The following is a 13877-nucleotide window of genomic DNA, read 5'->3' on the forward strand; positions in this document are numbered from 1 at the left end:
AATATTGCAGTAATTTATTTGTGATCATATCAGCATTCAAATTACAAATAAAAGAGCTGTTATCCCTATTGTATATATATATATTTTATTTAATTTCAACATTAGAATTACAAACAATAATTTGTGCATAACTAAACCTACATTTTTATAAGAATAAATTACATATAATGAAAAAACGAAGATTACAAAAATGTCGCCGTTATTGCTTTTTTGCAGAAATATTGAGCATTCATGAAATCATTGATCATAACATTCTTCTTAAATATTATTTGCAAAGCTTCGTCCCATTAGCTTTTTTTCTATCACAGGATGACTTAAGACCAATTCGATTGCCTCTTATAGGCAAATATATTATTTAATCTAGTTTGTAACATTAAAAATAATCAAAACTGAAAAAGTGACGAAGTAGGCGATATAAGAGTTGAAACTTTTTTCCAATAATTTTAATAAAGAACACAATGATTTAATTTGTGCATGTGTTTAGTATGCAATACAATATCACAAACGTCTAACTATATATTTGTAAAATAATGTAACGTACACTATGCGAATACCCTTTTCACTAACAATATTTTTTTCTACGTATATTTCAGTAGTCTAGTCTACTTTAAGATATTATAAGTAGTGACACGCCTATTTCTGCTACGAGAGACCAATTGAACATTATCATTTACAAAATGTTCTTTGTAAAACTTCTAATAAATTCGCGGTAAAAGTAAAATGTAAGACAGGCTATTAGTGTTACAGAAAACAAAAATTAAACCCTAACAAATGAAAATGATTGTCATAGTTGTTCTTTAATGTAGAACTGAATTATTTTAACATTTCAATTTTTTTTTAATCTACTGAAACCCGTAGAAAATATGTTTACGTGTTTACTGTTAATAATTTTAAACAGAAGAAAAAATTTTTGAAATAACTGGAAAATATGTTTAAATTTTCTCCTGGTTTCAATATTAACTGACCTTTGTCTTGCAGTAAGTACTATAAAAAATAACAAAACAAATTTGAAATGTAATAATTACTTGCTGTCGTTTAACAGCATTTATTAAAGAAAACAATAAAATAAAATTAATAAAAAGGACCAAAACATAACATAAAAAATAAAAAATGTTAGAGATTCTGAATATATAGGATTCCTAACTACTTCGTAATATAATATTATTAAATTTCTCTATATATCTTCTAACTACATTTTCTTGCACCATTTTAACACATTAATATCTTTTCAAAAGCTGATTTCCTCCTCAATTAATTAAAACAGTAGAACTAAATTTAACAACATGAATATAAGATAAAAAAAGATAAGTACAGCATTTCACGGTAAATTGGATGTGTGCAAATAAGAGGAGGCAGAATTTAGTAACCCCAACCTTTGTTTATGCTTACGCTGTTCAGTCATCTGATCCTTAAGTTCTAAAAGTTGTTGCGACAAGGTAGAAACTAACAATTGAGTTGTTTCTAACTGCGACTGCAGACTACGCAATTCCAATTGTTCAGCGTCTCCCTCGACTGCAGATAGTGACATAGCTCGTAAACGTGGAAACCAATCTAAATTAGAAGCCTTAACCATTTCATAGACATAACTCTCAGGTCCCGTAAACTCAGTTGGATCTTTGACTTTTATAAGGACAATAAAGTACAAGTAGTGCCACATATTATGCTCGCTCTGAATATGCTCCTCAAAACTAACGGTTTTATTGTCAAATGCCGATCTATGAAGACCTGTAGAAAAAAGAAACATAAAAACAATAAATACTGAAATTAAAAGGAGCACTTACCGCAAATAAAACATGTATTTTTCAAAATTAATTCCTTCTGTTGTTTCTCAGATCTGAGATCGGCAAAAGTATCGATGATTACACCAAAAATCAAATTAAGTACAATAATTATAACGATGAAGAAGAACAGCAAATCATACACGACTCTAGCAACAAATAGTGCTTCCTAAAATAATACAAATCTGTAAATACTTCACAAAAGATGTATATATAAATATTATAGCATTCTATGTACTTACTGTACTACTAGGTGCTCTTAGAATATCGCCAATACCTCCACCATTTCGGAGACCCTGATTTAGTGTTGTTACTATACACATTATCAGAGAATCACAAGCTCTTTCTTTAACTTCATCTCCAATCACTAAAGGCTGCGGCTTTTCTACTAATTTACAAAACTGTTCTTGAGAATTAGCTCCATATTTTGATACAGTTTCACACACTACTTGATCAGGAGAATATGTTTCTAAAATATATCCATTAAATTTTACAATATGAATAAATCTAAACATATATAAATAACGTGTAAAAAATAACAAAAAAGAAGTCGCACAAACTAAAACAACATATAAACTATTTTGTTTAGTTTCTTTTTTCTAAAACCATTTCAGGTATATTACGCATTTTTCTTTTCTTTCAGTTTACCATCTAATGGACACAAAAAACAAGCAGAATGAGCATCTTAAAAGTCATTTTTGAACAAAACGTGTTAGTAGTGAGATGTAGGACTCTGCAAGCTTCACAGTGTAAGTCTCTTTTTTTATATATTTTAATTTTTAAATGTTTAATTACATTTAACTCAAAAACATGCTTAAAATAGTATAATATTCACATGCAAAAATAAGCGTATTTTTACAAACTACCAAACTATTTACCTTGTACGTAATTAGATGACGTTAACCTGTTCATCAAAAAACATTTACTAGGCCAACAGTAATTCTAAATATTGAAAGCTTTAACATTCAAGGAAAAAGGTACGACATATTTTTCGAAAAGCTTACCTTTAATATCTTCATCTACGCTTACAAGAAAATCGTCTTTGAAAAACATATAACCAATTATTGAGAACATATAAACCAATATCAGAGCCAAAACCGCAGTCAAAATAATTGATCTGCCATTCCTTGTTACTGAACGAATCACGTTTAAAAGCGTCTCTTCACGGTACACTACATCAAATAACTTAAAAAAAATAAAATTAGATAACGTCAAGGCATAATAATATAAAACTTACCAAAACAGAGTAAAAGAAGGGATGCATAGTCAATCCTAATATGCAAATAACTAAATACGAAATGTGGTAAAGTAGTTCAGCATCTGTGATTATTTGGTAGTATGTTTTGGTTAAAGTACCATGATTGCCCATTATGCTAACTAAATGAATGCCTTTCAAGAAAACTGTAAGTATCCCTAATAGCCATAGAGTCGGTTCCGGACCCAGGGAAAATATAAGTCTCAAAATTATCGATACAACTAAAGTCCTTATAGCCATTTCTCTAGGTAAAGTTATTACTATTGTAGTAGAAGCTAACATAGAAGTCCAAATTAATCCTGATACTGTTGAATTTAACTCTAAAATTAATTAAACGTTTACATTATTTGACATAATTACAGTAATTAAATTACTTACTTGGCACGGTGTCATTAAAAGGATAGAAAAACGCGACAATTAAATTTATTACTACGGCGCAATTAAAGAGACAGTTACTCCACAAAGACATATAGCTGCTAACCCAAAACAGCATATGTTGAGCTTGAATAAAAACAGATTACATATATTATGTTTAAAAAATTACTACAATAAATAATTCTTTTACCTCTTAGTTTCTTTTGCCACTTCATTTCGTTAAACATTTCCTCAGTCCTTTCGAAAAAATCTGCTACTTTGGAGCCCTGGTCGTCTTTCTCAGCGGTGTGAAGTACTTTAATTTTTGTATCCGTCGTAATATATTCACAGATTTCAGGAATTGGGAAAACTATTTGTTCTAGGGTACGGTCTTGACGAACGATTTCTATTTGAGCAGTATGTGTAGCATAGTACATTAAAGCTTTGTGAGTTTTGGGGTCATACCCTTCACCGGGCTTTAAAAGGGACGCTAATTCTTTGTTATGTTGGGCTAGCTGATGACACAGGATATAAATATTGTGTCCCACTTCACGAGGTGATACGGTCTCGTCTGTTGTGACATCTTTATCTCCAAAATCATCGTCGTCTAAAGCTTCTTGGTGATAGGCTCTACAAGCCACTTCCAGTAATTGTTTTGGATTCATGTTGTATAAGATTCTGTCCGCATTTTCGCTATCTCCTCTGCTTTCCATTATTGCTAAAAGTAACTTTGACGCGTTGTTCTTTAACTCCAACACTAAATCCATTCTGGTTTTCCCCAAAGGATTGATATCATTTAAGATGAGAGCAGTAATAATATCTAAACCATTCGATTCATGGCCGGCAATACAATTCTGATTATCGTGACAAGGTCCCTGACAATATTCTGTCAACGTTTCTAACGTTTGATTTATTAAAAACACGTTATTTTCGTTGATATACAGTCCCAAAAGCCCTAATCCTCCGGTCGTTGAACCACAAATGCAATCCAAGAATGTAAGAGTTTCTGATACCAAGTTGTGGTTCGTTTTATTATTTTGATTTCTAAGCAAATTTTGTAGGGTTTGGTTGTGATTTTCGCATAACAATTGTAAAAATCTCAGTATAGGTTGCATTATTAATATTTTGCCTGAAAGACGTGTTTGATCATCTTGTTCTTTGTGTTTCTCTAGTTTTTCCGCTAAAAGGTCTTCAAAGGCAGAAGCTGCACCTGAATTTATTGCGCTATGGTCATCACCTGACGCCAGACTTCGTACATTTGCATAGGCCTGACATGTACTTTCAGCAGCATGGTCCAATTCTTCCCTTAATTCATCACTTATAATGATGCCGTTCGTTTTTAAACCATGTTTTTTAGACAGCCTATCCCCATCTTTTCCATCCTGTTTATCTTCATGCGCTTTTGCTGCTATATCAGATGTGTTAACCGTTACCGTCGATTTTATTTCTTGTTGAGCATCACGCATTTTATCATAAAATACCTAAAATAATCTTAATTATTCTTTGCTTAATTTACTCCAGTTTAAACTGAAACATGCCTTAAAGAACGATTGGCTAAGTTCTCCTTTAACAAGTTTGTTAAATATACTTTTTTGAATGATAGGGTTACCCCCTTCTAAAAGAGCAATGCCCAATTGTACAACTTCTCCAAAAATCGAAGGAGAATTAATAGATTTAATAACCAATTCTACTACCAAATCAGAAGCTCCTTCTTTGTCTAAATGAGTTTGAACTTCATGTAGAGTACGATTAGCACGACTTATTAATTTTGCTGAAACAAACGCTTTTCTTTTACAACAATATTTACATATGTACATTGAATCACTTACCTCCTGGACCATGAATTATCGACGATAACTTTAAACTACTTAAATCGAGTGTTTCGTTCTTTTGCACAAAAGTTTTTCCAAAATACCTCGTTAGCAAACTGTTTCGTAAATATTCACCCTGCACCATAAATTCCAAATACATTTAGTAACATATAAGTAAATATGTATTTAAAGATTAAATAAAAAAAAACGTGTTTATAAATAATTATAAATTACTAATGTAGGTGTACGAAATAAAAAAGAAAACATTTAAAATAGATTCACGATAGAAAAACAGAATAATAATACACGAGTACAACATTTCATCAGACAAAGTGCAATATTTCAAAAGAGACTTTTTGTGGAAGTGTGGCAGACAATTAATTTTTTATTTTTACATGTACGTCGAACATCAAACCATACCGTTTTGTTTTCTTCGGTTTCATTGGTTTCTTTCTTCAATGCAGCATGTTAAAAACAATAAAAAATAAAATAAACAGTAAATATGATATTGATTACCATGATTACTAACGATAAGTGACAAAAAAAATGTAAATCAAAACTAAGAATACCTTCTCTCCATACTCGGGATCTATAGACATCATTTCTCTTAGAGTTCTTAACACTTTTACACATAACTTTTCCTCCTTTTCTTCTAATAATTTCTCTGTGTGCTTTATAAGCCTAGTTAAAAATAGTAATTTAATTAATATAAAATATACACACAATTACTTAAATACCTTTTAATAAAACCTCCACTTTCGCATTTTTTCCGAGATTCTGAAGACGGAGGAAATAATAATTCTGGCCTGTAAAGTACATCTACTAATAATGATAACTCAGCCTGTACTAAAGGTTTTAATTGATCTTCTAAAAGAGAAACTATGTCTTGCAAACCTTCTATTATACTTCTATCTAAACGCATTAACTAAAATAATAAATAATTAATCAGTTATTATTAGACAATAAAAAATAGGCATACTTGTGACTGCGATCTTTCAATTTTTGGTTGCTTAGAAGCTTGTAACCATTTACTAGTTTGACGAGTTAACAAAATTGCCTTATTAAACATGGCATTTACCTGCACTTCTAAGTCTAGTGGTATAGCTATGCCACGATTTTTAGCTGAAATAGTGGTTTTATTTATACTTTGTAAAACTTGTAGTTTCAAAAATCCCTTACCAACATCAGATAATGCGCGTATACAATTTTCTACATTAAAGCGCTGAGATGGAGTAAGCCAAGGACATTGAGACACTCTAAATGCCGAATGTAAAAGCTGGACAAAAATTGGCTGTCTAGTCTGAAATACGTACAGCAAATACAAACAAAAAATTTAAAACAACGGAAAAGGTGTCAATATAATATATTTCAAAGTCATTTTATTAACATTTATTCTGTGTTTTAAAAGTTACGTTTATGTGCAAGTTAGTGTAAAAGTTTTTACGTTATCAGGAAAACTGCATGCACAATAGTTATTCCTTTTTGTTAGTGGTATGTATGTGTGTACACTTATGAAGGTAATAAGCAAAACAAAAGTTAGACATTAACAAATAAGAAACTACCAGATATTAGAAGTTAAGTTGGTTAAGTCCATAGGTTGCGATTTTAGTTTAAAAAACGAATACTCACGTTAAGTGGAAATGGTGACGTTTTAAGAGGCGTGTTTATTGTAAAAGGATCATAATCCTCCAAAGTGGAGTCGCTCCAAAATACCCGGGCTTCATGCAGGTGTTTCTGACCCATCACCCAACATAGTATTAGAGAGAAACAGTTTGCAATTGACACAATTTTGTTAAAGCATTTACGAAAAATACCATTTTTCCAAGTGTTGAAAACTTTTTATAACGATAAGACATCTCTTAATTATAAAAAAAGATAAAATATTATTGATCCTAAGCATGCAAATTTAGCCTCTTTTATATATACAATTATTTATTTGAGTTAAATAAATGCTACAGCACTTACTCTTCTAAATAAAAAAACACTAAAAGTTTAAAAGACTAAATGCTTTGTAACATCTAATTAATTGTTTCCCTGATAAAAAAAACACGTTTCCAACACCATTTAACCCAGAATAAAGCTAAAGAAAATGGCCACCAAAGCACACATTCTCAGAAAACTTGCAAATTGTTATCATTCATTTTACCTGTACAGTTGTGCTTTGATCTGAAAATGGACTGCTGAAAAATGTAGTTATTATATTCATGACCCCATTTGTAACGTAGTTCTCTAGGGCTTTATCTGGATGTTTTCTATCATCAGGAGCAGTTGCAATATCAGCCATATCAACTAGAAAGGATTTCTCAAACAACGTCCACATGTGATTGGATGTATAAATTTCCTTCCAAAAGAAAAAAATAATATCGGAAAAACAATGCAGAAAATATCCAATTAAAAAGTCTTTCAATTTGTTGAAAAAAAGTTAACAAATGAAAAAATACTAACCTTCATTTCGACTTCAGTATCTATGTAACAATGATTAAGAAATCCTACATAGGCCTCTTTTACTTCAGGTATACAGTCAGGGTGAGTCACCATAGCAACAATATCGTCTAGTGGTAATAAACTGTGACATTTTATTTCGGTATAAACGTTTTTACCCATAGTACAGCACGCCAATAATTTAACAAGTTCAACATGATATCGTAGGGGACTACTTTCGTCCATGCTGTGCCTCTCTGAACGCATCATTTCCACAAAATAATTAAACGAAGCTTTATCATTGTAAAATACTAAAACGTCTTCTCCAGCATTTATCAGCTAAGTTTTTGTATAGAAATTAGATTATTAAAAATAAATCGAATTACGAAATTTTTAACTTACTTCTTGCATTACCATATCCTGGCACTTTCTTATAAATTGATTTTCAGCTTTTACAATTGTTTGCAAAAATTTTAAGTATTGCACGTGCCTTCCGTGACTTTCAATGCAATGAACAAAATGCTGGATAACTTTTTCATTAACTTCGTTACACAATGTGGAATTGTCTTGAAATATTGCACAAACAGTCTGAGCTTCTCGTATCTAAAAAAAATGCATTGTTGAAAACTTCCGCCCAATAGAAATTAACAAAATGGCTTACCCCAGGGTTCAGAAACAAATCTAAATGTTTGTACAATAAAACTTGATTTTGCTGGTTGCCAAGACAGAAATTTTGTAGAAATTCATGTGCCAATCGCATAAGTTCATTCATTCTAACATCTTCCTTTTCATCATAAGGTATTTGTAGAAGATCTAAGACAACAGTGTGTACACCAACGTTTCTTAAAAGTCTTTGTTCGTGTTTTTTAGGTTTGACAACATTTCCGGGAGACCCTTGAATGCAAAGTTTGTTCATTCTTATTAAAATTTTCTGAATCTTCTTGTATTCATCGGCTTGTTCAGGATGAAGAGGCGGACCAACATCCAAATTAATAGCAGAACCTTTCTTTTCGATTGAACTTAAAACAGGGGGAGACTTTCGCGATACGTTCTCCTCGTAATCTTCTTTATTTTTTTTTCCTTCATAAAAAAAGAAAAAACGAAATTATTACAACAAATTTTAAACAAAATTATTTAAACACACCTGTCACTTCTTCAGACCCTTTTGATTTATAAACCCACAGTTCCGATTTTTCTACAGACTGTCGTAAAACATCCAAATCTGCTTTTATTTGTTTATATGATTCGACGTCAGCATCAGAAACTAGTAATTGTACCTATACATAACGACACAAGTTAATTTCAACAATACCCCCTTATGTGCGTTTCTTACTTGTCTAAACGATTGTAAAACTTCCTGCCTTTGACTAAAGTGTCTAAAAAGCAAGTGGAGGGCCCCCGACACAAGAGGGGGGTAATCGTGCATTGTTAAGTGTAAAAGAACCCTTAAAAAAGTTCTACCTCCATGACCGTCTAAATCTAAGACTTCAGATTCATCACTGCTTCCAAAAATACCTTCAGCTTGACTTGCTATAATTTCTAAATCGATATTTTTGTGACTCAATGCTAAGGAATCTTCGTTGTTTTTTTCAGCCTCATCAAACTCCTGTTTGAATATACTTAAGAGGCAACTTATGCGATAATCTAACCTGACGTCTAAGATGAACTAATAAAGAGATTGTAAATAGTTTAATAAATGAGAATTCATAATATGATAAAACATTCTAGGGATTTAAAAAAAATAATACGAAATTACTTTTTGTACCTGCAATATTTCAATTATCTTCAATTTAGTGTCCATAACAAGTGGATTTTCTTTAGAATGCAATTTAGGCTGATTATTAGACGAAGACACAGCAGCCCTACCTGCAGATCCTAGGGTAAGCGATGTCATTACAGCACCCATATCACCGATTGTACGTAAAACACCACCGTCAGCTATTAAAAAAAAAAAAAAGTAATTTACACATCTACAGTCAAATTTTTTCAAACCCCCGGTATATAAACTTTAATACTTGCTTACAATCATTATCTCCTGCTGATAATTGCCTATCATTATAGTCACTTTCAGACACACAGTCTAATATATTGAGCAAAGTTTTTGTCAATCTTAACAAACCAGAAAAGCTATAAAAGCCAAAATATATTAGTTCTCTGGCAAGTTTAACAACCTGAAACAATTTGTTAGCATTTTTTTAAATTAGCACAAGAACAATAATAAATGAATACCTCAAACGTTAATTTATTTTGATCTTGATCTGCAAATGACCACATTTTAGCAACCACATTACATAAATAGTCTTCAACAAAAGCAATGGTTGAGCAAAATCTCGATCTCACAGCTTCCTTATTTGGATAGGATGTTTTATTGCTATCATAACTAAAATTAAAAGTGAAAAGGTTCAACATTTTAATACAAATAATCTACTTACTCATGAATGGACATTTTTGACGGTATTTCCGACCACAGTCTGGCATACTTAACAGGAGTTACGGATTCTTGTGGATCCCTATCAACATGCATATGTAACATCAATCTACAGAAAGACGCTCTTAAATCGTAGCTAATATTTTCATCGGACATACACTTTAAAATCAGATCTACATCGAGGAGGGGTGACAAATTATTTAAAGCTAAGTATTGACGATTTAGGCACATGTTAGAAAACAAATCGAGCTGATGGCGGTAGTAATCTAGAATTGCTTGGTCCTCTTTACTTCCTAGTTTTGCTTTGCAACATAAATCGATTAGGGCCTGCGACTTTTGACGGTTATTCCACAACAGAACTACTTGCTGCTCTTCTACAACTACAGGTTCTAAATCAGTCTCATCTTTTTCAAACAAAGAGTCTTCATGTTCTTCCACTTGAGTTTTCATCATTACTGTTTCAATTAAAATATCCGAATTCTTTTGACTAAGTACACTTTTGCAAATCAATTCTTGAGTAACAGGAATAGCCTTTTTATTGGAGATACACAAATCAGAGAGATAATCTAAAAAACGAGATTCCCAGTTATGCATGTTTTTTCGTACTAAACCCACAAAAGTCTCGATTTCTGCAGGAGTTATGTGTTTCTCCAAAAGTTTGCGATTGTTATGTAATAAAGCAGTTATTGTATCTTCGGCCAAGATGTCATACCCGATTTGTTTTTGCATAAACCCAAAATGCTTTGCGATGTACTCCTAATAAATATAAAACTATTAATTTAGCTGTGGTGGGAAAGACTAAAATTTAATCACAAAACCTGATTTTTTCGGTAATCCTGCTGACTTAAACGCAGTATGCGGTAACACAATCTAAAAATATACTTGTAAGGGGCATGTCTCGGATCATTCAACTCCTCTAACTTTAAAAACGCTGGCTCTCCACTTGGAGAATCCATAAATGGTCTCTATAATTAAAAAAAAATAACCAGTTGATGAAAGCGAAATATTCAATGCTACTTTTACCTGTAAAATTTTAAATAACTGTTTTAATATAGCTTGTTCTCTCAATAATTTTTGCCTATCTCTATTAGGATTAGTAACAGTCAATTCAAGAGCTTCCATTTTATTTTGTTCGTTTTCCATATCAGCAATAAAATAAACAATGTCCTGAAGTAAATTAGTAACGGCCCTAAAAAAGTTAAGTTTCAAACGAAAAGGTCAAAAAATTATAACATTTAATTTATTACCGTCTTTCGTTATGAGATATTGTCCCATGTTCTAACTTTGCGGACAGAGAAGAAAGAACCTTACATGCATCGTTGGCAAAATCCAAATCTCGGACTTCAATAGGCGAGACTGATATAAGAGCAAAAGCCTCCTTATCTTCTTTCATTGGAGCACAGCCCACTTTAGACATGACTGGTTTTTCTTCATCTTTATCAATTGGAATTGAAGTAGAATGAACCCAAGTATTTGTAACTAAATTGTGAAGTCTAACATAACTAGACTGTGGAACTAGTGAATCTGCCCTAGTCAGTGTTGTTGGATCTAACTCGAATAAAGATGCTATCTCATTGGGATATGCTACTGGTACTAAATGATACACGTTTGTGTCAGCGTTTGAATTTTCTTGTTTAAGTTTTCCATGAGTTTCATAAATTGATTGATCCGGATCTACCAATATGTGAAAGCAATTTAACAATTATAAATATTCGTAAGATTTTTAAAACAACTTACCTAGGTCTGCTGCCAAGTACTGTCCAGTAGCTAAATGTTTAAATCGAAACAACGAATTCCAATGGCCAGCACCACCTCTACAAGAGTCATGTTGCACCACTTCGATTTCCCATAAGGCTTTACTACTTGTTGCACTAGTGGCACTAGTACGACCAGTTGTGCGCAAAAAAACATGCTGAGTCTTTTTATATTCATCCATAGTAAGAAATTTTTCTTGTTCAGCATGGAACAAACGTACCACATCTCCACCTTTTATAAAATCATATTTACAGTATACATATATACAGACAGTAATTTATATTTATGTGAAATTAATTACTGGCCATTACCTTTAAGAACATCTTCTGCATTTTCTCTATGCTCCATAAACAAGGTAACTTTCCAAGATGTACTGCCATTAACCACATTGACTTCTTTACATCCAGGATTATCAGGCAATTCATGATTAGCAGCTACATGTAAGACTTGTTGACCAGCATTAACAGGATTTAAAATGACTTTATCTCCTAAAACTATGTTATCACCAGTTGCACGAAGCTTGTAAAAGGGTAGAATATAGAACCATGAGCCTTCATTTCCACTACCATCTAAGTACACTCTCATAGCATTTTTCTCTAACAGGGCCGGTAACCTTTTATTAACAGTTAAGTACTTATTTGACTTCAGGTGAAGTAACTTAAAATACACATATTAGACCTAATTAAAGGAAAGAGTAGAATAATTACTTGCACTACACTCCCATATTGCACATTTGTCCCCAATAATTTTTTATTTTCACTTTCATTTTGTTTCTTTTCAATTTCTGCTGCATGCTACAAATGCAATTAATATACAGTACTCAGAGAACAAACAATTTAGAATAGGAATAACATACATGTAATCTTTTTATTAAATTAGTATCTGCATTTGGACCCATACTCTGTTTAGCAGCTTTCCAAAACTGCTTTTGAGCAGAATAACGATTCATTGGACATATTTTAAACAGACAATCTAAAGCAACAAACTTTTAGTAAATATAAATTAATTGTTTGGATTGTCTTTACCTCTAAATTTTTTTGGAGGATTACTGAGATCTCCTGCCTCTGGGCATACCACACATCTATCATCAACCAAACTAAAAAAAGAAATACACTAACAGTTTTAGAATAACTTCAAACTGGAGTTGTACATACCCTAAAGTACTTAAAAAGCCGCAAACGCTGCCTTCTGCATATAAGGATACTATGTCCCCCATATGCAGTAAACTTGAAGACCCCATTTCAACCATGGTTGAATTGCACTTGGCAAAGGGCAGTGTCACTGTTGAGCAGATCTGAACCTTAAATAACACATTTTACAATGGAAACAATTTTACTAATGATATTCCTGAAAACTTCACAATAACATTGGTGAATTAAAAAAGTTAGGTTATTAACTCACCAAGTTTTATTTTTAAACATAATAACGATATGAAATCGAATCAAAAATATTCTGAATATAGATAAATTAAACACACTGTTTTCAGAACTTCATTCATTTGTCGGCACGTTTCTTGTTAGGTAAATAAACTAAAAATATAGTCCTACATTTCACAACCTCCCAATTTTTTGAGTACGCGTAGTTGCCACAATCCACAATACCTATGATGTATATCCAAGGACATTTAAATATTTAAAGTTCGTAAAATTCTCTGTACATTTGCCGCAGATCAAAAATAAAAGAAAAAATTTTTTCAAAAAAAAAAATGCTTTTTATTGAGGTACACAACTGCAAAATAAAATTAAGTAAAAAAAGCTTTTTTTAATAGATGCTTTTATTGATACGCTCAAAAAAGCAAGAAATAAAGATTTCCTTTTTTTATATGAATAATAGTCTATATCATCTATGCCATATTTTGATTTTCTTTAATTAACAGAATGCAATTAATTGATTCTGCATTATGTATTAGTATGCAAAGTACATATTATCTCATCTTTTGGTACAAAATAACCACATATTGTATAAACCTAATAACTTTATAAACGCTTAAAATACTGAATAATTATTATACATCAAGGTCATTAATAATTCGGGCATAGGTGAATTAAACCACAGAAACTGTTTGTTAATATTAC

General features: G+C 31.7%; 1 protein-coding gene across 6 annotated transcripts; it reads right to left on the reverse strand.

Annotated features, from left to right (window-relative positions):
• Nucleotides 1-260: 260 nt before the first annotated feature.
• On the reverse strand, nt 261-13439 carry LOC108733799 (inositol 1,4,5-trisphosphate receptor). 6 transcript variants are annotated; one of them, XM_018465109.2, is made up of 34 exons: nt 13204-13439; nt 12957-13096; nt 12828-12898; nt 12659-12774; nt 12510-12596; nt 12114-12459; nt 11785-12033; nt 11295-11721; nt 11071-11236; nt 10866-11012; nt 10052-10803; nt 9849-9999; nt 9643-9790; nt 9385-9557; nt 8953-9285; nt 8764-8896; nt 8281-8699; nt 8022-8222; nt 7644-7958; nt 7345-7542; nt 6828-6932; nt 6378-6498; nt 6178-6320; nt 5936-6123; nt 5768-5879; nt 5217-5334; nt 4926-5158; nt 3599-4868; nt 3412-3534; nt 3016-3353; nt 2783-2963; nt 2021-2247; nt 1782-1947; nt 261-1725 (listed from the first exon to the last, which is right to left on the reverse strand). In XM_018465109.2, the coding sequence occupies exons 2-34, from the start codon at nt 13049-13051 to the stop codon at nt 1319-1321; spliced, it is 8259 nt and encodes a 2752-aa protein (XP_018320611.1). In that variant the 5' UTR covers nt 13052-13096; nt 13204-13439; the 3' UTR covers nt 261-1318. The 6 variants fall into 6 exon arrangements, with proteins under 6 accessions (XP_018320611.1, XP_018320612.1, XP_018320610.1 ...); XM_018465110.2 differs by having other exon boundaries at nt 7345-7539; nt 12957-13102; XM_018465108.2 differs by having other exon boundaries at nt 12957-13102.
• Nucleotides 13440-13877: the final 438 nt, after the last annotated feature.

The sequence above is a fragment of the Agrilus planipennis genome, unplaced genomic scaffold, assembly GCF_000699045.2.
Source record: "Agrilus planipennis isolate EAB-ADULT unplaced genomic scaffold, Apla_2.0 scaffold11, whole genome shotgun sequence".
Classification (NCBI taxonomy): Eukaryota; Metazoa; Arthropoda; class Insecta; order Coleoptera; family Buprestidae; genus Agrilus; species Agrilus planipennis.

Coding starts and splice junctions, on each gene's coding strand:
- LOC108733799 (XM_018465109.2), bottom strand. CDS start 13,051: ATGGTTGAAATGGGGTCTTCAAGTTTACTGCATATGGGGGACATAGTA. Junction 12,034..12,113: donor TGCAGAAGATGTTCTTAAAG/GTAATGGCCAGT, acceptor ATTTTATAAAAG/GTGGAGATGTGGTACGTTTG. Junction 9,791..9,848: donor AAAATAAATTAACGTTTGAG/GTATTCATTTAT, acceptor AAATTGTTTCAG/GTTGTTAAACTTGCCAGAGA.